This window comes from Halichondria panicea, chromosome 13, assembly GCF_963675165.1.
Source record: "Halichondria panicea chromosome 13, odHalPani1.1, whole genome shotgun sequence".
Classification (NCBI taxonomy): domain Eukaryota; kingdom Metazoa; phylum Porifera; class Demospongiae; order Suberitida; family Halichondriidae; genus Halichondria; species Halichondria panicea.
The window spans coordinates 952,387-976,361 of NC_087389.1; the positions used below are offsets into that span (position 1 = coordinate 952,387).

The 23,975-nt window shown below is 42.7% G+C and overlaps 5 protein-coding genes and 1 long non-coding RNA gene across 7 annotated transcripts; 4 read left to right on the forward strand and 2 right to left on the reverse strand.

The window, feature by feature from the left end:
• Positions 1-262: 262 nt before the first annotated feature.
• On the reverse strand, positions 263-5,780 carry LOC135346023 (uncharacterized). The gene is made up of 11 exons (XM_064543492.1): positions 4,560-5,780; positions 4,407-4,506; positions 4,251-4,355; positions 4,039-4,196; positions 3,822-3,989; positions 3,641-3,775; positions 3,493-3,589; positions 3,308-3,440; positions 2,138-3,255; positions 856-910; positions 263-460 (listed from the first exon to the last, which is right to left on the reverse strand). The coding sequence occupies exons 1-9, from the start codon at positions 5,694-5,696 to the stop codon at positions 2,943-2,945; spliced, it is 2,346 nt and encodes a 781-aa protein (XP_064399562.1). The 5' UTR covers positions 5,697-5,780; the 3' UTR covers positions 263-460; positions 856-910; positions 2,138-2,942.
• On the forward strand, positions 1,552-2,489 carry LOC135346031 (uncharacterized). The gene is made up of 2 exons (XR_010397974.1): positions 1,552-1,845; positions 2,132-2,489. It is a non-coding gene; the product is annotated as an uncharacterized LOC135346031 (long non-coding RNA).
• Positions 5,781-6,468: 688 nt separating the features above from the next.
• LOC135346020 (tetratricopeptide repeat protein 17-like) lies at positions 6,469-14,135 on the reverse strand. The gene is made up of 17 exons (XM_064543488.1): positions 13,911-14,135; positions 13,433-13,686; positions 12,852-13,065; positions 12,518-12,627; positions 12,188-12,335; positions 11,823-12,051; positions 10,747-11,503; positions 10,318-10,492; positions 10,110-10,196; positions 9,498-9,719; positions 8,263-9,275; positions 8,011-8,116; positions 7,759-7,887; positions 7,453-7,572; positions 7,237-7,323; positions 6,945-7,001; positions 6,469-6,751 (listed from the first exon to the last, which is right to left on the reverse strand). Exons 1-17 carry the CDS (start codon positions 14,010-14,012, stop codon positions 6,584-6,586), a joined length of 3,978 nt encoding a protein of 1,325 aa, XP_064399558.1. The 5' UTR covers positions 14,013-14,135; the 3' UTR covers positions 6,469-6,583.
• A 15-nt stretch (positions 14,136-14,150) lies between these two features.
• On the forward strand, positions 14,151-18,545 carry LOC135346022 (kinesin-like protein KIF18B). Its single transcript, XM_064543491.1, has 10 exons — positions 14,151-14,873; positions 15,120-15,334; positions 15,487-15,845; positions 15,909-16,026; positions 16,083-16,191; positions 16,248-16,377; positions 16,564-17,317; positions 17,377-17,509; positions 17,571-17,753; positions 17,807-18,545. Exons 1-10 carry the CDS (start codon positions 14,352-14,354, stop codon positions 18,482-18,484), a joined length of 3,201 nt encoding a protein of 1,066 aa, XP_064399561.1. The 5' UTR covers positions 14,151-14,351; the 3' UTR covers positions 18,485-18,545.
• Positions 18,546-18,559: 14 nt separating this feature from the next.
• Positions 18,560-20,889, forward strand: LOC135346025 (uncharacterized). 2 transcript variants are annotated; one of them, XM_064543498.1, is made up of 6 exons: positions 18,560-19,377; positions 19,432-19,479; positions 19,534-19,789; positions 20,131-20,294; positions 20,350-20,533; positions 20,709-20,889. In XM_064543498.1, the coding sequence occupies exons 1-6, from the start codon at positions 18,611-18,613 to the stop codon at positions 20,817-20,819; spliced, it is 1,530 nt and encodes a 509-aa protein (XP_064399568.1). In that variant the 5' UTR covers positions 18,560-18,610; the 3' UTR covers positions 20,820-20,889. The 2 variants fall into 2 exon arrangements, with proteins under 2 accessions (XP_064399568.1, XP_064399569.1); XM_064543499.1 differs by having other exon boundaries at positions 19,435-19,479.
• Positions 20,890-20,898: 9 nt separating this feature from the next.
• On the forward strand, positions 20,899-23,832 carry LOC135346026 (zinc metalloproteinase nas-14-like). The gene is made up of 7 exons (XM_064543500.1): positions 20,899-21,144; positions 21,460-21,669; positions 22,001-22,176; positions 22,423-22,553; positions 22,743-23,044; positions 23,180-23,324; positions 23,570-23,832. The coding sequence occupies exons 1-7, from the start codon at positions 20,979-20,981 to the stop codon at positions 23,703-23,705; spliced, it is 1,266 nt and encodes a 421-aa protein (XP_064399570.1). The 5' UTR covers positions 20,899-20,978; the 3' UTR covers positions 23,706-23,832.
• The last annotated feature ends 143 nt before the right edge of the window (positions 23,833-23,975 follow it).

Here is a 23,975-nt window from a genome sequence, read left to right on the forward strand (position 1 = left end):
CCCCTCCCCTCAGAAACTCCACAGTCACATTGAGCACAGACAGTGCAAGAATAGCTGAGGCAATATACTTGATGAATTGGTCCCAGAAGAACTCCTTTGGTTCAATGGAAGAGCTTTCCTTCTTCTTCTCACTGTTAACAAGGTCATACACTCCTTTCACTGCATCAGCCATCTTTGTTTGGGGGGTTTCTTTGCGGTCTTTGCATGAGCGTTACTGTGTAGCCCGGTATAAGTACGTATGCGCATGCGCATTTCGCTATAATCATACCACAAAACTAATGTGTTTAATGACACATGACACATGACACATGAAGGTAGTAGTCACTAGTCTGTAAGTGTTCTTGCAGCTAACTCAAACTCTTTCCTCATGTCAGCCTCTTACTGGCTATAGAATCAGACATCTCCCTGAGGTGCAGTGGAAGAACTGAGGCTGGTAGTGCAGGGTGGACTCATAGAAGCTCTGCACACAAACAAAACACACTGGTAGCTGAGAAGCATCATGCGACATGTAAAATAATTTGTTGTAGTTCAGTACAAAGGTCTAGCTCTCTGGCCAAAGCATATATAGATTGTAGCCATAGGCCTGGGTAAATTTATATGCTAGCGTAATTTTGAGCATAATAGGCATACTAATTATGCTGGCATAATGGGTACCTTTATAATAATAACAAGTAGGCTTTGTCAGTACCCATCAGTAAACATAGATAGGCATTTTTTAGTAGTATAAACATCTAAAATAGCATTTTCAGTATAAACATATGTAGGTGTTTCAGTAGCATAATACACCAAGCTGATCAACAGTAAGCATATGTATGTACTTGTTTACTGTATGTGCTCAACTGAACTATCTCTCACCCCTTTGAAGTATATCCAGTGAGGAACAAAGCCAGCCCAGCACAGGAGATGATTCCTACAGAGAGAAAATGAACAATAAACAATGAACAATGTCACTGAATGTAGTATAATTATAATGTGGTTGCTACCCACACTAGTACAATATTAATGAGCTTTATAATTAAATCATTTTTTTGCACAATTGTGCACAATGCACACAAATTGTACAAGTTGGATTTCAGTATTAGTGGCACTAAAAATTATATTAGCTTAGCAATTTGCCATTACAAGACAAGGCACCTGCACCACACACCTAACAACAACCTGTGCAGTTACAACAATATTTGTATTTTACTAAGCCTGTTGCTAGATAGACCACTTAACTTTACTTCACATAGATGAGGGTAAAAAACACCTATTCACAATGACTGACAATTAACAAAATGGCTAACAATACTAACAACAAGGCATAATATTTATTGGACCTAAGAATTAGAATCTGTGTTGTGGTGAATATAATTATAGTAGTCCACTCCATCAGACTAATGAGTCTGCCGCCAGAGGCTGGCTCATGGTTTGTTCATCAGTGTACACTACTACAACCTCTGGCACTCATAGCAACCAGTACTACCTGTATGTCAATGCACTTAACATTATGGTACAAAACTTAATGAGACAAACAACATCCCAGAAATACTGCCGCAGGTAGTAGGAATCACATGAACTGCACGATAAGCAGGTCACCTGATGTGCGGATAACAGTGTTTTGATGAATATGAGACACGGTAGTGTCCCGAAAACAGTTCTTGCTTAGTCAGTATGTACGTAATTCCAAGTAGAGTTGTTGAGTAGCTAGAATCGATTAGATCTAGTTAGGCCTACGTAGGGTTACGTAGTTCAGGCTACTTTGATATAAAGGTAAAGAAGAACGCCCTATTTCTAAAGCACCATTCCACAAATTCGCTTGATCTGCCCGACAAAACTTTAATCTAGGAGCGAAAGATGTCACAGGTTTGTAACTAAAAAATTGCATAGTATAGTAATTGTACATAGAGTGTGTGATGGAGCAAATCAGTATCAATTTCTAATAGCAAACTAGAAGTAACTCTGAGAATAACTATTTGCTGTTGCAAGCATTGTACATGCTGATTAGTTTGATACTGTACCAGAACTAGTTTAAATAGGCAAGAAATATATTAATGTATGAGAAATAACTGCAAATATAATTATTTGACTCTGCAATCACTTCATGCTAAGCGCATGATAATTATTACTCTGAAAAAAATCACTGCAATAGACTTACCGTGGTCAAGCTCGTCCAAGGAGAGACCCTCCACAAGATGGTAATGTAAGCAATGATGGGAGGATTAAACGTATCTTCCAGAATACTTGTGGTTGCATCCACAAAGATGTGTGGAAGTATACTCAGGAATACCAATGTGGTGACAGGATATTTCTTTGTAAGGAGTGCAGCCGCATCCATGGAGAGAGATGCCCTTTTCATAAGATGGCACGTAGAGACCGTGTGGGCGATATCTGAGGAGAGTAAATAGATCTAGATAAAGAACATGCATGGAAAGATAGATAAGCTGATTATAATAATGTATCATCATGTACATGTAGTTATTTGAAATAAAGTAAATTTGGCAAAATAATGTGAAACTCAAAACATTAGCAATGAAGAGGGTGACAGTCCAATGAGACCACAAAAATGCATTGCTAGCAAAAAATTGATTATGACTATTGTAGCAAAATAAACATCACTTACTCCTTGACTGCATAAACCATACATGAATACTATTACACAGTTGCCTCTCTCTCTCTCTCTCTCTCTCTCTCTCTCTCTCATACAGCCCTCGTCCAGTCAAGCTCCATCAGAGCCCAAGCCTCAGCAGTGCCCTGGCTGCAAGGAAAATGTCCCCACAAAGATATATGATGAGTTCCAGTGTGGCACACATGAGCTGTGTGACGATTGTACAAACAAAGGAACCTGTTCTCAACATCCATGGGCAAAGAGAAGAACTGTTGGACAGTGAAAATAACTGTAAATATAAAGGGTTCAATTCAACAAATGTATCTTTTGGATGGTTATAATTATAAGTCCTATGTTATCGATGTGGAGGGGGTGGAAGATTTGTGAAATTCTCTAACAATTGTTGCAAATCGGAGACAGAGCTATTGCTTGGTTGTGACTCAAATGGGTTGTTCTTATCGGATTGCCTTGTTGCATCACCACCATCAGTTTCATCGGCTGGTTTTACTGCATGCTCGTACTTGTACTTGTAGACTTTGAACTCAAACACGCAGGGGATTTGTCCCAGTACAACCTTTACCCCATCACAATTGTCAACTTTACGCATTTTTTTCTTTCTAACTGGACTCTCTTCTAATTTTTTTTGCACCAACACAGCCTCAAACAGCCTAGAAACAAGAGGTTGGTCATTTAAATGCTAGAATTGTTGTATAGACTCACTGTTTAGGAGGCTCATAACTGTAAAACTGGGTAGTTAGCTTCTTTGATCCAACTTTGAGAGGTCTAACAGCTAGTAAAGTGGCTTCTTTCCCTATAAACTCAGCAGTGAACAGGAGATTGATGAGAAGGTTCACTGTCAGAGATATAGAGTGTATAATACATTTTGGACATAAGGAGGGACTTACCTACTGCCTTTTTGGGCTCTTCTGTCAAAGGTCCGATAACAATGAAGTCAATAAGGTGGCGTTTTGCATTAATGAACTTTTCTAATGTATCAGTCATCTGTACATAGGTTAACTTTAGGATAGGTTAATTTATAGTGACGTCACTTACTTTGCTAATGTTGTTGCTGTTTTGAACAAATATATCAAAAGGAACCTTCACTGATTTATAGTTAGTATAGAACTCTTTCGACTCAACAACTTGCTCGGGGTTGCAGAAAAATGGGTGGAAATCCAAGGACACAACCTAGGTAATACAATTATTACAGTGGCAACATAAGCAATCGAAATACCTTCTTAAATGGTCTAGCTAAAACTCGAACAAATCCCACCGATCCAAATGAAACATCAAGAGCCAAGGTATTTCTCAAAAGCGTCTTTCCATCAACTAGTTGATCGCGTTTTGGTCCAAATGTACGCACAAAATAGTATATCCAATCTCGCATTCCTGAGAACAACTCCTACAGAGAAGACATAAAAAATATCAATATCACTATTTCTTTAGCTCACCTCATCATAATTTAAATTACCAAGATAGTCTTTAAAGTGGTCAAACACCGCCTCTTCTGGAGTGGTGTTTTTCGGAGTAGTAGATTTGTTGCCATCATTGGGATTGTCATAATCAGCCAAAAACATCATGTGGAAATCAGTGGGAACTTTGTCCTCAACTAGAAACAATTGTCACATAAAACGTAGTGACAAAACGTAACTGACTTAGCCACCTGTTACTCTGGAAGGACTTGTAACAACAAGTTCCACAGGCACGTCACCATCTGCTTCTCTCTCATCAGTACTAGGGTGTGCAGGTTCACTCCTTGGCTGAAGAGCTATAAGAGCAGGTACTATACTAACATACAGTTATTCATCACTGTCCTTACCTCTTGTTTGAGCATCTTTATCGTAGTCTTGCTGAACATTGATGTAGAGGTGTAACAGCTGATGATCTCTTCCAATGAAAACCTTCAAATCTTTGCTAATCTAGACAACAATACACCAATAAATGCAACATTGAGATGAGTATTGCAATTCACCTGTATGTCTTTGAACACTTGACCATGACTCGTGTCAGCACGGAACAACATCAATAGTAGAAAGTCCAGATCATTCAAGATTCGTGGTAAAAACAAATTGGTTAGATGAAGCTGAGGATAGTGTGTAAATAACCAAAAGTACTTTATCAATTTTTGTCGTTTTTTAGGGTCCACTGACTGCTGATAAAATTTGTAGACTGGCCAGAATATAGGTGAAGGAAAGCTGTGGAGGTTGGCATTTAAACAGCTATGATATGAAAACTTAGCAATGGCTTCATGTCCCAACTGTTCAGTGTGTCTAACAAAGCACCAGATCAAACCAAACAGCACCAACAGCACGGCTATACCCAGAAGGAAAAAATCAGCATAGCGGACTAAATTGAGAACTCGCAAACTTGAGTAGACACAAGGAACATTGAGGATCAGTGGCCAGCCTTTCGGGATTCTCCCTGTAATATTTACAGGGCAAGTGATGTTTGCTTCTTCGGAAACAGTGCAACTGTTGTCATTAGGGCAGCAGAAACTGAACGAAAAGTCACAATCGAGAAAGTACCATGAGCTAAAGGATAATGATCCAACGCACACTGCAAGCTGTAGTAACAACTTGAGGATGTATGTATAGTAGATTGTTCGTCCACTATATTCAAGCTCAAGCTTGGTGACAAGATTAAAGTTTTTGGAATCGTATTCTCCAGATTTGTCTCGCAAACGATCTAATTTATCTACAATCGAGAAAAAGCTGTCGAAGTTTCCATTGTGAAGAGCATTCCATATGTAGTGTGGAACGATGAGGAGAAGGCCATGAATGAGAATGTATATCGGGAAATATTCTGTCTTCGGGATGCTTCTTGCACAGTAGTTGTTGATGTAGCTGGTCTGCCCTCGGCCGAACTCATAGAGCATCCTTCCCTCCAAGTCCCGAGCTGTGATGCCCACATTATCAGAGGGTGGGAAGCAGGACACACCCCCTCCCCTCAGAAACTCCACAGTCACATTGAGCACAGTGAGTGCAAGAATAGCTGAAGCAATGTACTTGATGAATTGGTCCCAGAAGAACTCCTTTGGTTCAATGGAAGAGCTTTCCTTCTTCTTCTCACTGTTTATAAGGTCATACGCTCCTTTCACTGCTTCAGCCATCTTATTTGGTTCCTACTGAGCTGCTTATACATAAAATTATTATAGCCTTCTTGTGGCTTTTTCACTGGAACCACGCATGCGCTATAAATATTATTGCCCTTACCACACTTGATTTGCCAAAGATCAAAGACTTTGGACACACCCTTTAATTATTCCTGTGGCGCTTGCGTGTGAGAGCAGATCTAGATCCTCCTGGCAGAATCATCTTTTTCTGGAGGGCCTGGTAAGCCACAAAACACTACCATATACAATAGAATAACAATATGGATGTACACCACAAGTTTTTTCTTCTCAATTAGATATCCTGGAAGAATTAATTTTCTTAATAAAATAATACAATAGATAACAACAATAGATGCATGTAAAATTAATAAGTCTTTTCTTCTCAGTAAGTTTATATAGATAAGTTAACTTTAATGTAAATAGAAACTACTATAACACTAACACTCTTGAGCGAAAGCATAACATGGCGAGAGGCATTAGCACAGCGCAGCTTGCAACACTTGTTATAAATTATAGATCTTCATTAGACTCCTGTTTCATTAATTAAGCTTATCTTCCACAACACTGCTCTTGTTCATTGTCAACAATAAAATGACTAGATCTATTTAATACCGGTATTGCAAACATTTATTTTGTACATATTATACAGCATCTTCTATATATTCTGGAGCAAAGCAAAACATGCAGCACAGAGAGGCATTAGCACATGCAGTGGGAGCTTGCAATATTATTTATTACGTATAGCACCAAGAGTTCATGCACATGTAACTTGTGGTTCTTCAACTGGCAACATTGTATATACATTAAACTACAAAAGTTCAAGAAATCAAACACACAACATAAAAAACAGTAGCTAATATAGAATGGTCACTATAAATTATAGTCTAAGTGTTCTCGGCTGACTCCAACTCTTTCCTCTTGTCGTCTTCAATCCTCTTCCTGGATAGTAGGATCAGACATCTCCCTGAGCGCAGTCTCTCAGCAGCTGGCTGGAACTGAGGCTGGTAGTGCAGGGTGGACTCATAGAACCCTGATGCATCAACATAGAAGCCCTGCACAAAAACAACAACACACACACTGTTAGCTGAGAGCTATATACACTAGTCTATACGTGTAGTTAGCTTTGTTGAAAATGTGGCAAGGTTTATATACACAGTGATGACTGAACTACAATATTTCTGCAATACAGAGGATCTAAGAATCATTATTTTGTGATTTTGTGATACCAACAGATATCTCATATACCTGAGCGGCCAGAATGTTAGCCATGGTGAAGTGGGTCACTACCAGAGTAGGAGATGCCTGAATTCATAGCAAGGAACATGAGGTTACTGGAATTCAATGAATAGCTGGGGTTTTTTTCCAGAAAGCTGGCATGTTATGCTGTCAACAAGTTGTGAATATCATCAAACTGGAATATTGCACCAGCTCTAAGAATTGTAGTGAGTTTGAGGTTTCAAACAATGGGGTAGGTTTTATACATTATGGGCGGAATTGCACCTGCTAGCCCATGCATGCATACAGAGGGTTTACTCACCTCTAAGGACATGTGTATTACTGCCAGGGCATCCATGTCAAAGCCAGAGCGATACAGAACATTAGAGAGACTCACCAGAGCAACATCCTGGGGAAGGGGAGGTGGGGGTCACAAATTACACTTTATAATAAATATGAAAGCAAGAAAACTAGTATCACATAGAGGGTAATTTTGATACTTGCAATTTAGGGGTGATTCAATAGAATTGTTGCTCACCCTGGCATTGTCATCAGAGAAGTAGAGAGCATGCTTGAGGCACTTGATGGCCAACTGTCCCTGACCAACTATCCTCCAGTAGAGGGCAGCCAGATTGGACACCACCCAGGAGTCTGGAAACTATATAATTATAAGGGTGAGAGAAAAGGTCAGTCTTGTGTGTGTTAGCCGCAAACCCAAAATAATTATCCCCAATAATTTGAGGGAACACAATGCTAACACAGCTGCATACATAGTTTCAGTCATGCATATGAATTGATGATTAGATAACAAAACCACCCACTGTACACCTACACAGCGGTTTACCTTGGCCAGAGAGGTCTTTATTCTGGTGGCCATCTCTTCAAGGCTTCTTCTGTTACCATCCATATTGCAGAGCACCTCTTGTAGTCCCTTCTCTGGCTTGTACTGAACCAGTGGATGAGCTGACATTCCCTGCACAAATCATTCAACTCAACCTACAAACCTCCCTACCATAATTATACAAAATACAGCCTAATTATTGTGCTTGTAACAAGCAGCCACATTTTTTAACAAAGTAGAATTAAGAGTTCTTACAGTAAGGTGACTAAGAGTCTTCCTGGACTGCTCAAAGTTGTTGTGGCAGTAGGGCAGGAGAGGGTAGTGCTCCAGAGGAGGCTTGAAGTCAATATACTCTTTTATCCTGAAACAAGACAAAAGTAATTCTTAAATGACATATTAAAATGCCTCATTGTACTTGTAAATACAATCAGAAATAAAAATACAAACAAATGAATGCAAGTTCTAATAGAAAATTTATTCTGCATAAGCAAGCCAGACATCACTCACTTTGCTCCCTTGGCAGTTACAGATAGCCATGTACTGGTGAACACCAGTTTCCTAGGGGGTGGTTGATCAAGACACTCCTCCACAGTCGGCCATGGTCGGGTACCGGGAAACCGTTTCTTTATCTCTTCCTCTCGAATCTCCTCGTGAGTCTTGCCCTTGCGCTTCGGAGGAGGTGATGATGTTTGGGTGGCTTGCTCTTTCCTTTTAGCAGCCTCAGCAGCTTTGTCAGTTTGTTTGGCTACTTCTGGCTTCTTAGTGTCAGGTTTAGCGGATGGTTTTTCAGGAGCTGTTTCATTGGTTGCGTTTGCCTCGGCAGTGTTTAGATTTACTTTTGGTGGTGTCTTTGTGTCCTCTTCTTTACTAGCAGGTGTCTTTTGTTTTGTTGATTGAGTATTGGCAGGTGGTTCTTGCTTTGTTTCTTTGTTAGGTGGTGTACTTTCAGCAATGGGTTTCTTCTGTACAGGAATTTTCCTAATAGGAATACTCACTTTAGTTGCTGAGTCACTATACTCGTCACCAACTTTAATCACCTCCTGAGGCTGCTTCATTTGTTCTTCGAGTGCTAGACGGTCTTTTTCGGACAGTTTTTTCAGCCGGGCTTTTCGCATCAGTGAGAGGCTGGTCAGATACCGGATAGCATTCTTCCCCGTAAACTCGGCTGGCTTTAATTCCTGCACCCTCATCTCAGGGATCTCTGGGGGTTCAATATCTTCTAGAATAAGAGGGGGTTCGTTTCGTCGAGTCGCCAATGGCTTCCCATGCAATACAGCATCAGACATTTCTTTTATCAGCTTGTCTTGTTCCCCCTTCAGCGCTTGACGTTCCTTCTCTCGCATCTTTTTGCGTAGGTAGAGCTGCTCTTCTTTGAACTTGAGTGAGCATCGGATGAGTTTGAGAGACATGATGGCCTCCTCGAAGACACTGATGTGTAGGGCTGCTCTCAGATGAAGGCTGGCAGCGACGTAGTCTGCCTGAGTAGAGTACACACTGGCAAGCGTGTAGTGACCCACAGGCTGCACAGGGGAAACATGTGAGTACGTTAATGGCTTGTACAATATACAATTACGAAATTTTACATTTGGTAAAGGTTGCCGATACAGAAGTGAAATACTGTATATAATTACATTTGGTAAAGATCGCCAATACAGAAGTGAAATACTGTATATAATTACATTTGGTAAAGGTCGCCAATACAGAAGTGAAATATGGGTGTTAATTAACAATTCAACACCCACCGACTCAGTTTTGATATCCAGTGCTGCCCTGGCTGCAATGACAGCTTCCTCCAAAGCCCCCAATCCATGGAGAACGTTGGCCATTCCAATAAGTCCCACATCTCTGGCTGGGTCGGGAGCATAGTACAGGGCACGTCGAAGACACTCTATAGCATTGGTAGCGTCCCCTACCACACGCCAGTACAGGGAGGCTATGTTGAACAGTGCCCAGTTAGGACCAACCTGTAGTAATACGTACATTCAAAATGCAACAATTTCAGAGATAAATGTACCACCATCTTATTATACGTACATGTAGCTGCACATGCTACATTGGACACTTCCAAACTGAAGAAGTTACATGTATGACAAATAGAACGTCCACTACATGTATGTGTACAGGCATACACATGATAGGCCTTTCAAAGGGCAACAAAATGCATTCAGAGTTATGATCACTTAAATGTCAAAAATAGGCCAAAGATTGAACACATCATCTGAAAAGTCTCTCTCTAAGCATTCAGAATTAACATTATTGTACCAACGGAACTCAAGTTATGGCTGTTAAAGATGCTCTATTTAACACTACATCATGTACATGTACATTCAACATTGACATTATTGTAAGCTTACCTGTAACATTGCAGCGTAGGTTCTGAAGGCACTCTCCTCAAACGAAAATCTCTTCTCTCGATCGCCAGTCACAGCATCAATGAGCACCTATGAGCAAGGACAGAACCCAACCAACTATTAACCACTGGAAAGCAATCATTCTGGCAAAACAACTACACAAAGTTTAACAGTACAGTTTAATTTTTTAATTATGTGTTCGAGAACTCACCCTCTTCAATGCAGTCTCCTGTTTAGACTCGTTTAGTTTCCTCCTATCAGCAATGGTGGAGAGGTGGTCCAGTGAGGACATGCTGTAGGGCAGCTCCAATATGTCAGTACAGTAAGGGAGCTGTTTCATTGTAGAGGGCAGCTGCTCTGGGACCATGGAGTACATCCGCTTGATGCTGTATGGACAAATGTACACACGTATGAGCAATAGTAAACCACACAGAGAAGCTCTTCTGTAGAGCCTGTACCAACACAGAGTACGCAATAAAATATACAGTTGATCGGCAGACATGTCTCCCTGTGCAAACAGGATAATAAACAATTAAATGACAAATAGTCAGCTCAATTATAATAACAATGGAGAAGCAAATTACTCAACAAATATGACACATTACAGAGGATAATCGCGAGCAGCTATTATATAACTCACTCCGCTCCTCTTGCTGCTGGTGGTAGGAAGGTTCCTGGGAAGTTGGCCAGTTGAGGGTTCTGTCTGACCTCCTGCACTAGTTGAAGACACACAGTCTTGGTGGGCCAGTACGGGTCATCATAGTCTGCCAGTGGTTTGCTACGATGTGGGAAGATGACCTTCTCCAGTTGCTCAGGTAGAGGGTTATAGGGAAAGAACTCCAACGAGTGATAGGCTCGAGGGTAGTCATCTGTCTTTTTCGGAGGTGAGGGTTCGTCTGGGGCGAGTTTGTTGTCAACTTGCTCAACCATTAAAGTATCTTTTGGCTCTTGTTCTTCCTCCTCTTCGTGGAGTGGCTTCATCTTGAGACGGATGCTCGGACGTTTTTTCTCAGTTCTACGAGTCTCTGGGAAACCATGAACCCAACAGACCTCTGAAGAGTTCCTTGAGGCAAAGCTGACACTGCACCATTCCTTCAATACAGTCGAGTAGAAACGCTGTAGACACACACTCACAGAGGGGACCTTAGGAGCTTCAAACGTTTTATTCTTAGCTATTGCTCTCTCAAACGTAGCTTCTTCATTGGGAATCAACACAATCTTGAGACTGTTGCTGCGGATTTTTTCACCGGAAGTGTTGACATTAGATGAATTTTGGCTCCTCTGTGTGTCCCCTCTCGTGACGTTAATAGGCAGAGAGGCTGGCACTGCGTTCATAGCAGGGAGATCTGAGCCACCCTGGTCCACACGGCCACGTCGTTTGGAGGTGGGATTAACACCTACATTGGAGATAACAGTTATAAGGGGGGAGGGGGATACCGTTATTTTGCTGGTGAAACCCTTTGCAAATGAGCCAAATCAGCTGACCCTTTGCGATCTAGCTATTGCGTTCTGGCAAGGATTGTGTGTAGTTACCAGTTTAGGTTTTGTGATTCTCAAAACTAGTAATACGGTATACACAGGACTCTAGGCAGAACAAGAATCTGCTATTACTATAGTTTTATGATAATTACTGCTGATTTACTAAGCTTGTACAATGCTTGCAGAGCCAGTTAAAAGGCCACTTCTTAGAAAACCATTATCGTACAGTCAACTCACTTGATTGTGAACCAGGTTGTTGCAATCGCTGCAGCATCTCCATGTTCTCATAGAATTGATCCAGTTTCTTCTGAGTGCTGTCCAGCTTCCTGCTCCTCTCCACTGAGGCTTGCTCCCTCTGGAGTTCACACAGTGACCCCAGGTACATGGACAGACTCCTCTCATCACTGGGGTCAAGGTCTATACAACGCTGGAACGCGCTCACTGACTCGTTTAGCTGACCCAGGCTCTGTACAGCAGAGAAATAAAATTATTGTCAGGTCCTATAAACAGCTAAAGCCCACATACAAAATATACTCACTTACGATTCTACTAGCGTGCAGAGAGTAACAGAAACGTAGAGTATGATTTACACATACACTCACAGCATAGACATTTCCCAGACTGTAGTACAGTACATTGACTTGAGGGGCTATGCTCGTGGCCACTAGGAGTGGTACCAGGGCATCAGTGGAGTGCTGACTGCGGTGGAGAATGTTGGCCAGATTGAGTAGGGCAATGTCCATACTGTGTCTGTGAGGGGGAGAGCAAAGTGAGCAGACATTATCAATTAACTACAACCTGACTCTATAAATATAAATATGAACAATAGATTTGAGTGTGTATTTGAGAGCATACCAGACTTGATTGAACGGGTGAGAACGAAATCAATTTGTTCTCTACAAATAAATGTACACACACGTACACATACGTACGTTGGTGAGTAATGCAGTGCTCTTCTGATGCAGTCCACAGCATGATGAAGGTGACCTCTGGCCCTCCAGTACAGAGTGGCCAGGTCGAGCAGCACCCAAGAGGTAGAGTTCTGTAAGGGAACAACATTCGCACAGTATAGTACAAGTACATGTACTGAGACATACACTGTACATGTTGCATAGCACCCTAATTAAATTACTTGTATATCAATTTACAGTGATGCAACTCTATATACCAACAGAATAATTTGTATACAAAGCGGAAAAATGAATTTTATAGCTCTAACTATCAATAGCTACATGTCACACCATACATGCCATGTACACAGCTCACCTTGCTGAGTGCATGATGCACCAAGCTACCAAACACCTCCATCCTCATGCCCACACTAGCTAGCACACTCCTCTCCGGGGGGGCCACCAGCGAGCGTCTATTCTGAACCCCCTCCAAGTGCTCCAGGGCGTACATACTGAACGGCAGTGGAGAGAGAGAGCAGAATGGCTCACCAGGGATGCTACTGGAGGAGGTGTCCAGGTGATCCTCAATCCTGTGAGGGGGAGGGACGAGTGTAATGTCAGGGATATCAGAGGAGGTACGACAGGCACAGTGCAGCTCAAGCAATTAGCCTCTGAGCAGTAACACAACATGTGGGTGGATAATTAGTGTTCAACCAGAGACTAATTGCTAGAGCCAGTCATACATATTTCCTACTTCCTCTGCACAGGGTATTGACCTTGTTACAACGGCTACACAATTCCTATAGAAATTTATATGCGAGCCCAGCACTTGAAATGGAATGTTTGCTAATACACAATATATCTCTGTGTTTGAATTGCGATCTACTAAGCAAACTATACCTCTAACTGTGATAATAAAGGAAGCCATTTGCTGTGTATATATTATACTGTACACACCTAATTCCTTTGTGCTCCAGTGGTAGCACTGTGCTAATGGAGAGGTCCTGAGATGTTATGAACTTCACTTCTCTACATTTTGGCTCACTCGCAAAAAAACTCTCGTCAAAAGAATCAAATTCTTTCAACAGTTCAAACTCGTTCTTGTACTCGATGAGTTCGTCTTTGAGCTCCTTCAAGATGGAGACTCTCTCCTCTTGCTTCATGAAGGCCATCAGATCAAAAGGTTGCCTCAGGTTGAACGGAGAGGCTGCCTGGACAACAACATGCATATACAATACACTATGGGGGACAAGCCATGCAGTGAGTTTGGTGGGTGGATTATGGACATGGGGCAACACCCACTTATTTAACACACAGAACTGGTAACTAGCGAACATGAGCAGCAAATACGAATCAACCAAACAATTACATACCTGGATTGTACATGTAGTATTCTTTGTAATGTGTATGCTAGCCTAGCTACAAGACTGCTTACTTGATACTCAATCTTCCCATCTTCAGTGACCACCCAGTGATTGAAGCATAGAGCAGGGACCAGCACACTTGCTAGCAGGAGGTAGACCTTGGCTACATACATCACCAGAGACTTCTTGCAGCACTATGGACTCCCTACAGTAGCAGCATTGCAACTCTTCATCTGTATCGTCTGAATCGCCATCTTAGTTCAGTGATAAGGATCTCTGGATACGTCAATTGACGTGATTCTAGCCAGGTCGCTAGGTTACAGACTATGAATCAAAGAAAACACAGAGTGCATTTCACAAGTGTGCATTTCCAGATCAAAGACACAATGTACAGCACAAGATTCTATTGAAACATAGATTGTAAATATCTATTGTTGAAGTGTAAACTACAACTACAGCTCCAAACTTTCATGCAAACTTTCATGCTCAGGAACCTTTGTGCTTCGTAGACAATGGCAAAGATAGAGATATATGCTCGAATGCGACCCACAAATCGTGAGTACGATGGCTTCAAGGTCACCACAGACCCAGAGAGCAAGTACGAACACATACTGGTACAGACGGCAGAACAAAATCGTCAAGTTTCAACCCCCTCCAAGCGTAGCAGATCTCAAGCGCACAATTTCCAATTCAAACGAGTTTTCCAAGAAACAGCAACACAAGAAGAAGTTTTTGAGTCAGTGTCTAAGAACATTATCGACTCTTTTCTTGAAGGCTATAATGGAACAGTCTTTGCATACGGTCAAACATCATCTGGCAAGACTCACACTATAGAAGGTGGTGGCCGAAAGTTTGCCGATAGAGGTATCATTCCGAGGTCACTATCGTACGTCTACAAGGAGGTGGAGAAATTAAGTAGTCGCGGTGAAGATGTCAGTGTACATATATCTTACATGGAGATCTACCAGGACACAGGCTATGACTTGCTCAATCCTGGGACAAGGCCTGGGGCTCTTATGGTCACTTTGCCTAAGGTACAGCAAGTTAAATGCCTACCCGGTATGCATTGTATCTCCCACTGTATGAACTATGAACTTGAATGTATGAGCATTTCCCATATAAGGAACCCTCTCACCATTTCTTTCCCCACTACCTCCCCTCACTTTCTCCCCTTCCCTTCCCCAATATCCCCACTCTCACTGTCTGCATTGACTTTATTTCTGTGCATGTATTCTCTGCTGTATTTATCAACTCTTTATCACTTGCACACACTCACACAGATCAACATATCGGAGGGACCAGGTGGACGTATTGTGGTTCGCAATCTCTCCTCTCACTTGGCAGCTACAGAGGAGGTGGCACAGAGCCTGCTATTCCAGGGCTCCACTTGTCGTAAGGTGGCTGAGACCTCCATGAACCAATGCTCTTCTCGCTCTCACTCCATCTTCACTGTCACCCTCACAACCAAAACACCCAATGCTGAAGTCATTACCAGGTAAAGTACAACCCCAGCTTGTAGCAGACATCAAATTAGATTGTAGTTAAACAGCAATGGCATACAACGTTTAAGTAGCTTAATTTGCATTATTAAACTACACCAGCGTGTATAAATTGAGCTTTAATGACTGTAGATTACCATGTATTTAGGTCTAAGCTGAACCTTGTGGACCTGGCTGGCTCTGAGAGAGTGTCCAAGACTGGAGCTGACGGGAAGATCCTACAAGAGGCCAAGCACATCAATCTCTCTCTACACCACTTGGAGCACGTCATAGTCACTCTACAGTCTCACCTCAGGAGCTCACATAGCCAGTCCATGTTGAGCCCCTCACACTCACACCACAGTGTTGACCTATCCTCTAGGAAGAGCAGGGAGAGGAGCCTTGTCTCACCACAGAGCCCCAAGTCACGAGAGGGGCAGTCCCCCAATACCTCCCGACCTAGTACACGAGGCACTCATGTCCCCTACAGAAACTGTATGCTGACAATGGTACTTAAGGACAGTCTTGGTAAGCAATGTATACTTATAGAGAGCATATTATAGAAGTTACTAAGTGTTTGATTCTACGTAGGTGGGAACTGTCTGACTGCAATGATAGCTACAATATCTATCGAGGAAGCCAACTTGGGGGAGACGATATCCACGCTGAGATTCTCACAAAGAGTTGCCTGCATTTCTAACAAAGCAAGGTACACACGTTTTACCATCAAGGTTTGTGTATTAATTCCTGCTTAATCGTTAATAGAAAAAATGAGGAGCTCGATGATAAAGCTATCATCAGGAAACTAAAGCACAGGATTGCTGAGCTTGAGAATGAAGTGTTGTCATTGAAGGGTCAAGGCATCCAACAAGAGGTGAACTGAAACTTATACTAACCAGCCTAACTAAACTCTGTTACACCCTCTCTCAGGACAGTGGAGTCTCTCTGTCTCCCACTTGTTTCTCCTCCAGCCAGTCACTAACTGACCAGGAGAAGATAGCCTGTCATCAGATACTGCACAACTTCTTCCATGGGAAGATTGACAACCCAGTCACAGCAGGTACTACCCACACACTCACTCTCATTGAACAAAGCCTTGGTGTTTTGACATTGTAGAGGGTGTACTTTTGCATAGCTGTTCATATCATTGGAATTCAAATTGCATTCACTCAATTAGTGTCCCCAAGAGTCAGTTTTCTATGCATACATTAGTGTACTTATATTACATGCATTGTGTGCGTTGCAGGTATCAATACAGCAGTAAAGTTCCACGAATGCCTGCAAGTTCTCAAAATGGTTGTTCTTCAAGCGCTCGGAATCTCTAAACAGTCCCCTAGCACCAGTAAGGACCCTGCTTCAACCCACGCCAAGGAGCTAGCCAGTCAAGTGAAGCACTCCCTTCAGACAACCACACCCAGTCCTAACTCAAGACTCAGCAGTGGATTTGGTAGTCTAGTCGATACTGATGGAAGTTGTGAGTCTAGTCACAATCAGGGTATACCCTCACATGTACATCAGCAGCCTACTATCCAGGCCTCACCGTCGCCACTTATTCATACGTCACCACCGTCTGTTAAAGAACAACTCTTTGAGCAACGGAATCAAACGAAAGTCGAGCGTCAATATAAACAATCAAGACGTAGCGAACCTCATGCTCCCATGAAAGCAAATTCCCCACTTAAATCTCACCCTCCTGCTGAGCAACAAAAGACAGTGACTCATGTTCGAACGTACCCCAGCCCTGTGGCCAGTGAGAGGTCCCCTAGACACACTAACAGAGCCTGGATGTCCCCCGTTGTAAGCCCCTCCTCTAGCCAGCTGTCTACTGCTGACAGTTACCTCTCACCCACTCCCACCAAACCACTCTCACCAAGACAAGAGAATGACGTGCAACATTTACTTGTAAAGCAAGAAGAGCTGAAACGATCGAAACACGAGCGAAAGAAACTTGCCAATCAAGTCCAGTTATTGGATCTCCATGTGGAAGAGGAGAAGCTAAAGTAAGTTTCACAATGCATGTACAGAAATGTAGAAACTTTGACGACTTTCGTCTCTTCAGGAGTGAGTTAAATCTCATTGGAGAGCAGTTGGCCCAGCAACATGCTATGGTGACTAGACTACAGAAGACAGACTCTAACTGGGAGCAATTATGTGCCGAAAGAATAGCCGAACAGCAATTGAGAATCAAACAAGTAATTTACAGTGTACATAATCATGTGCTTATTATCAGTGTGTTCCATAACATTTTAACAGGCAAAGATTCATCAGAGGTTGATGGATGTGCACTACTACATTCAGAGCTCTCAACGACCTCCCCCTCCCCCCACACTTCACCCCCCTGTGAAGGTGTGGACAGCTCCAGCTGCTGTTGGGAAGTCTCATCCCTCTAGCAAAGTACAGCGAGAGTTGGAGAAACAAGAAATAAAGCAAACACAGGTTTGTGTATAGTAAACACATTATTAAAATGCCTCGTTATCCCTCTAATCCAGGTTGATAATCAAATTGAGAAATTAAGGATGTCACAGATGGAGAAACAGCTTGAGCTGAAGGAGGTCTCCACCAGACGAAAAATACTCGCATTAAAGCAGCAACTGCTAGCTGGCCGCAACACAACTGACTCTCGGCCCCACACTGACGATAGTCTGCAAGCAAGGTCTCAATCCACGCAGTCATTCTCTGCACCACAAGCCGAGTCTAGACAAGAAACAAACAATCATTTGCATACCACTACAAACTCCCAAGGAAACTCAAACGAAAGAACGGCAGTCACACACTCCACGATAACTCCACAATTACGGTATGATCCAGAAAGCCCTCTGAGTCGAATTAGAACCACTGATAGCAGAACTGAAGAGACGCAATCATCACAAACTCCTAACTCCAGAACTGCACAACCAGATAGCTCACACAATATTATAAAGTCACCAGAACATTCTTTGAGAGTTGAGACAAGCAGAAAAGTCATTCGCACACCAGATAAGATTGATGCAAGGGAATCGCCCACTGTTATAAAGAGCCCTCCTGTCAAGTTGACTCTCCCTGACGAGGTCAAGGAGACAGAGTACATGACTGCAATACAAAGACAAAAGGCCAGAGTATCAAGAATCAGACGCTGCATTGTAGCAGCCACACTAATACAGAGAGCTTGGAGAACTCATAAACAATAACAGTTATAATTAATAATAATTGTGTCTTTTGTGGTTAAATTGACTTCCTTGTTTACCTTGATTATTGATTGTTGAAGTAAGTTTGACTACCTTTACCCTCTTACCCACGTGTAGTCTTCATACAGAATGAATCTGATAGTTAATAGGATGAGAAGATGCCCTCTTCAGACCCTCTTCAGCTGCAGTAGAACTCTCCTAAAGACCCCCAAACAGTGCTATCCTCCCTCAAGCTACTCCACATTGTCCTCCACTGAATTGTCCACTGAAGATGGCCTCTCCCCTTCAGCACAGGAGAGAGTGTTGACCCTGTTGTCTCAGTACAAGGACCTCCCCAGCTTCAAGAAGAGCAAGCAGCTCTCTCTGGATAGAGTCACGAGCTGGGTAAATACTGGAAGCGGCCACATTCATCCCAGTACCTACAACTTTCTCCTCCACGTGTGCGTGAGCTGCGGATCAGCAGACGATATGGATATAGCAATGGCTGTGGCACAGAGGCAAAATCTGGAGTTAAACGAATCAGAGATGAATTCAGTGCTTACTAGTTTGTCATGTAGTGCTGACCTTGCAAAAGTGAAGGAGACAATGAACAATATGTCTAAAAGTGGACTAAAGATACGATTAAACACTCTAACCAGTTTGTTACAGCGAGGTGTTGACGAACGAGACTTTTCTTTTACTCTAGAGATTATTGACGTGATGAGGAGAAACGATTTTTTCCCAAGCAGTCCTGCTGTGATTGGTGATGCTATCCGAGCGTGTGTGGGTGTGGAGAGCAGTGAGGCTGTGAGGGTAGTGGAGGGTGTGATGGCACTCCACAACTCGTACTCAATGGCCGCCCCTCGACAGCAAGTGGACCAGGAGACAGCGACAGAATTCTCAAACTGGTTCACCAGGTACTAAAATCAGTTCATTGTCTATCTATGCAGTATTTCTTTCCCTATCTCCAGCAGTTCATCTAAAGAGAACCTTCTAACACACACAAGAATCAATGAAAAGTATCATTACTTTTGTTGTTACGGTAATTATTTTATTCATATATAATACCACAGGTGTGTCTGTGAGAGCTGCGGTGAGAAGCTGCTCAACAACAAGCTAACACCAGAGGAAAGAAACACACTAATACGTTACTTCAAGGAGGAAATCATTGCGGATATTTCAACCGGATCGGAGGCCGCAAGAGAGAAACACTTTATGAGGAAGTTCTTAGAATATGTAAACGAGAATTCTGAGCGTTTTGGTGCTGTGATTGATGGACTCAACATCGCTTACCTCTGCAAACGCAGGAAAGAAGTGGCTTTTGAAACAGTTAGTCTCATTGTCATTTTTTTAAGAAAACCATCTAACACACAAGAGTCGATATTACTTACCGTATAGCAGGTAATTTTCGTGGGGTAAAATATTCGTTATTTTCGTGGCAAGCTGACCTCCACGAAATTTTAAGGTAGGTGTGGCTTACTGGAATGTAGAAATGCAGTGCAGGCTATGAGACTAAACGAAATTTTTACTCACGAAAACCACCGTTTTTCAAGTTGAACGATTTTTTACCCCACGAAAATTACCTGCTATACGGTAGTTGTTTGTAAACATTATTTTAATTAACCACAATACCAGCTATTTAATGTCCTCTGTCTCATTCACCCATGCAGATGCTGGCAATAGGTCGTGAGCTGGTGTCAGTCACAGGCAAGGAGGTGTTGATGGTGGGACGAGAGCACTTACTCAGGACTCTAGCAGCAGGGAGGATGTCACCTGACTCTATACACGAGGAGTACAAGTCACATGGGGTGCACTTTGTGCCATTGAGAAACAGGTCAGGTTTAGACTATCATATCTTGTGCAAATTTGCTATATATCCCCACTCTCAGTACTCCTGATGATCGCTATATTCTCTATGCTGCCATGGTGACCAATAGCGTTATCCTCTCCAATGATAAATTTGGCTATGAGATGGACAGAGTGAATCAAAACGAGATTGCAAAACTTGTGAGGAAGTGGTTGGATGGATCGCACGCTAAAATCAACATTGACAGAAACGCAATCAAGCTTTTTGTAAGTTATTGCATTAATTTTGTCCTTGCTTATCCATGGCTCTGTAACTGGTCAAAATCCATGAATGATGGAATAAATAAACTAAAGGCTAGCCTTGAGGTGTTTTATATTGCTGGGCAAGATTTATTTAGGAGATTATGCTGAGAGTTGGTGGGTGATGTGTATTCCTGTGCAGTTTCCTACCAGCCTCCAGAGAGCGGTTCAATGGACTGACAATGGTTGGCACTTACCTCTCAAGACACCCTCTCCAAAGAACTGGCTATGTGCTTGTACTGTACCTAGTTAGCTAGCTTTGCAAATGTTGTTTTTTGTCATGAGAGTTGCTTGTTTGATTAGAGTATAGTAAAGTTGCTAAACTTAATTGAGCTTTATTGTGTGGGTGGCTGCTGTGCTTTAAGTGTACACGCCCAACTAAATCAACACTTTTGTTTGTGAAGTGTCAGTCATGGAGGATCCTATACTGCCTCCTAGTTCTGCCCCGATCCTGCCCTCTCAGAGCTCCAAGGCAACAAGCTCCAGTGCTATCAGTCACCCAGGCCAGGTATGCTATGAGAGAGTCCTCCCCTCAGAATCTCACTTCTACAAGCCCCCTCCACCACCAGTACGCACAGGTACGTTAATAACCAACACGAAATGATACCGTATAGCGGGTATATTTCAAGAGTATAAATTTTCGCGTAATAATCGTTAGAAAGGTTTTCGCGGAATAGCCTTTGCAATATGCATGCATGCGATAGTAAACTTGTGGTATATGTTCGCAGTACATACTTTATCAGCGAAAACCACAAACATTTTATACCCTTGAAATATACCTGCTATACGGTAGCTAGATCTACTGTGTATACTCATAATTATTGGTACGCTGGTAATTTCTGAAGCATACAACCAGCACAACAACAATTATTTTAACCACCCCCTCTCCCCAGATGACGACGTCTGCCCCCTGCCGCTGGATGCTGTGGGGTTCATTAATAAACTATGGAAGAAAAACGACCTCAAAGTGTACTTCCTGACCCCCCACCCTGACGAGGACCTGATCATCAGCTGGGCCAGCGAGTGGAGCAACTACTGTGCCATCACCTTCACCAAGACCACTGATGTCACTCAGAGTGATGTCAGAGTGGCCTTCAACGATGGTATTGTATATACAGTGTGTTTAGTTTAATAGCTAGGAGTTGAATGCTGACTCTGCTGTGATCCTAGTCCCAGTGCATGACCTAGACCAAGGGCTTATAAAGAGAAGCCCTTGGTCTAGACTGAGTGGAAATCAAGTACTGGAGATGTCAGGCAATGATTCTCAGGCCATATTAAAGCAAATAGACACTCCCTCTATTGGATCAACTCTACCTGTTATACCTGAAACCTTTGGATTCAGAATACCTATATTGTCAACAATATCCTTTCTGTAACCTCCACTGTGTCAATAGTGTTAGTCACAAGTCAGTTACTTGTGTGTGTTCCATGCAGCTGGTTCTTGGTCGTACATTGGGACTGACTCCACTCGGATACCGCTGGAATCCTTCTCCATGAACCTGGGGTTTGTGGATCGACCCACCGTCCTCCACGAGTTTGGTCACGCTCTGGGACTCATACACGAGCACCAGAGTCCATTCAAGGGCGGCTTTGAGTGGGACAGGGAAGAGGTGAGGGGGCGGATGATGTGTGCGTGTGCTCAGTAGAGGAACTTCGATAGGGTATCTTGTAAAAATGATAACCATTGCGTGTTCAAAGGTTGTCTATAACTATTGATGCTGCTACTTCATTATGCTGTATAGTTTTTTCAGTAGTTAAATTGTGAGCTTTGAAAAAAGGCAATAATTATTATCTTTACAGTTGGTTTCAAGACGAACCATTATGTATTGTTAAGGGCGTACGTTGTTGTTTGTCAGGTAATAAAGTCTCTGAGTGGCCCTCCCAACTACTGGGATCCTGATCGCATTGAGAACAACATGTTCAAACGTTACAACAGGAAGGACCTGGACGGTACTCTCTATGATGCCAAGAGCATCATGCACTACAGGTGTATAATAGCCATGCAGTCTAGATGAACTATTGAACCAAAAATTAGAAATTCACTCATTTGTGTTTGAGCAGCTTTGTTTCCAGTGTGAATTCTTCACTATCCCCCCCCCTCCTCCCCCCCACACACACACACACACACACACACACACACACACACACACACACACACATACACACACACATACAGTTTCCCCCGCTCTTGGATAAAAGGTAAAGGCTACCCCAACGGTATAGATCGTAATGATGAACTCTCTGAACGAGACAAGGAGCACATTAAACGACTGTATGGTCCCCCAAAGGGTGGTCCTAGAATCATACCCATTACCACCAGCAGGGGGAGTGGGCGTGGTAGTACTGGGCCAGGTCGTCCAACCACGACAGTGACGAGGGTGGTCCCCACTCTCCCTGAGCGTCATAAGCCAGTGACCAGCCTCCCACCACCTCGTACTGATAGCATCCACGACGTGCAGGTGTACGAGCCACACAAAGGTGAGGGAGGAGACTGTTCGTATGTTGTCACCAAAGTCATAATTATTAGGCTACAAGATCTACGTAATGCTGATTTTCAGTCGTGCCTCAAATGTTGTTGCTAATAACCTTACGCCACTAACTGCCCAATCACAGGAGAGCTCTCTGGTCCTGGGGCGGAGCTACTGATCCGGTTCCACACCTCCAAGGATGACCGCCCTCGATACACAATCCAGACTCACGGTGACTGTGACATGATCCTTGCTCTACTGGGTCCCAATGACTACACCAAGCTCATCAAGTATGCACGCATGTCTTTATGCAATCTACCGTACATTCGCTATCTTACATCGGATTGTATAGTGTGGTATACAGCACTGTAATATAGTCGTACATGTAGAATGCTTTTGATTACAGTAATAAAGCATTTTAACTCCCATAGTGTGATACCATGTGTTTCTGTACCCCTCCCCCTCACCTCAACCCACCCACCACACACACACAACACACACACACACACACACACACACACACACACACGCTCAGAGTGGACGACGATAGTGGAGACAGAACCAACGCTAAGATTGTCGAGAGACTCATGCCGGACAAAGACTACTACCTCCAAATACAAACATTCAAACCAGAGGGAGGAAAATTTGAATTTTCAATTACTTCTTGGTAGCTCAAATCCAGGACACTGTGTGTATAGAGACAGTATGTACTGTATTATGTTAGTTGGTAAATGTACGTATTACATATGTATATGTGAATGTGTGAAAATCAGTTATGGCGTTGGTGTAAGGTTATGGTGTCATATCAATCAAAGCTTATATTAATTTATAAATTGTAGAGCTTAAATCGGTCAGTGTTTCATGCATGGTGCTCCTGCACAGCATAGGTATGCTTAGCAACTAGCCCTCCGGAGGGTTCATGCATGGCCATGGTGCTCCTG

Bases quoted from the DNA above. Each gene is read 5' to 3' on its own strand.
- LOC135346023 (XM_064543492.1), bottom strand. From the start codon at position 5,696: ATGGCTGAAGCAGTGAAAGGAGCGTATGACCTTATAAACAGTGAGAAG. The intron at 4,507-4,559 runs GTGAATTGCAAT...ATTGTTGTCTAG, and splicing joins AAGTGTTCAAAGACATACAG to ATTAGCAAAGATTTGAAGGT. The intron at 4,356-4,406 runs GTAAGGACAGTG...CTGCTCTTATAG, and splicing joins TAAAGATGCTCAAACAAGAG to CTCTTCAGCCAAGGAGTGAA.
- LOC135346020 (XM_064543488.1), bottom strand. From the start codon at position 14,012: ATGTATGTAGCCAAGGTCTACCTCCTGCTAGCAAGTGTGCTGGTCCCT. The intron at 9,720-10,109 runs GTAAGCTTACAA...GTATTACTACAG, and splicing joins CCTACGCTGCAATGTTACAG to GTTGGTCCTAACTGGGCACT. The intron at 7,888-8,010 runs GTAAGAACTCTT...TGATTTGTGCAG, and splicing joins AGACTCTTAGTCACCTTACT to GGAATGTCAGCTCATCCACT.
- LOC135346022 (XM_064543491.1), top strand. From the start codon at position 14,352: ATGGCAAAGATAGAGATATATGCTCGAATGCGACCCACAAATCGTGAG. The intron at 15,335-15,486 runs GTAAAGTACAAC...CCATGTATTTAG, and splicing joins AATGCTGAAGTCATTACCAG to GTCTAAGCTGAACCTTGTGG. The intron at 16,027-16,082 runs GTACACACGTTT...AATCGTTAATAG, and splicing joins TGCATTTCTAACAAAGCAAG to AAAAAATGAGGAGCTCGATG.
- LOC135346025 (XM_064543498.1), top strand. From the start codon at position 18,611: ATGAATCTGATAGTTAATAGGATGAGAAGATGCCCTCTTCAGACCCTC. The intron at 19,790-20,130 runs GTTAGTCTCATT...TCACCCATGCAG, and splicing joins AAGAAGTGGCTTTTGAAACA to ATGCTGGCAATAGGTCGTGA. The intron at 20,295-20,349 runs GTCAGGTTTAGA...CCCCACTCTCAG, and splicing joins TTTGTGCCATTGAGAAACAG to TACTCCTGATGATCGCTATA.
- LOC135346026 (XM_064543500.1), top strand. From the start codon at position 20,979: ATGGAGGATCCTATACTGCCTCCTAGTTCTGCCCCGATCCTGCCCTCT. The intron at 21,145-21,459 runs GTACGTTAATAA...CCCTCTCCCCAG, and splicing joins TCCACCACCAGTACGCACAG to ATGACGACGTCTGCCCCCTG. The intron at 22,554-22,742 runs GTGTATAATAGC...ACACACATACAG, and splicing joins AAGAGCATCATGCACTACAG to TTTCCCCCGCTCTTGGATAA.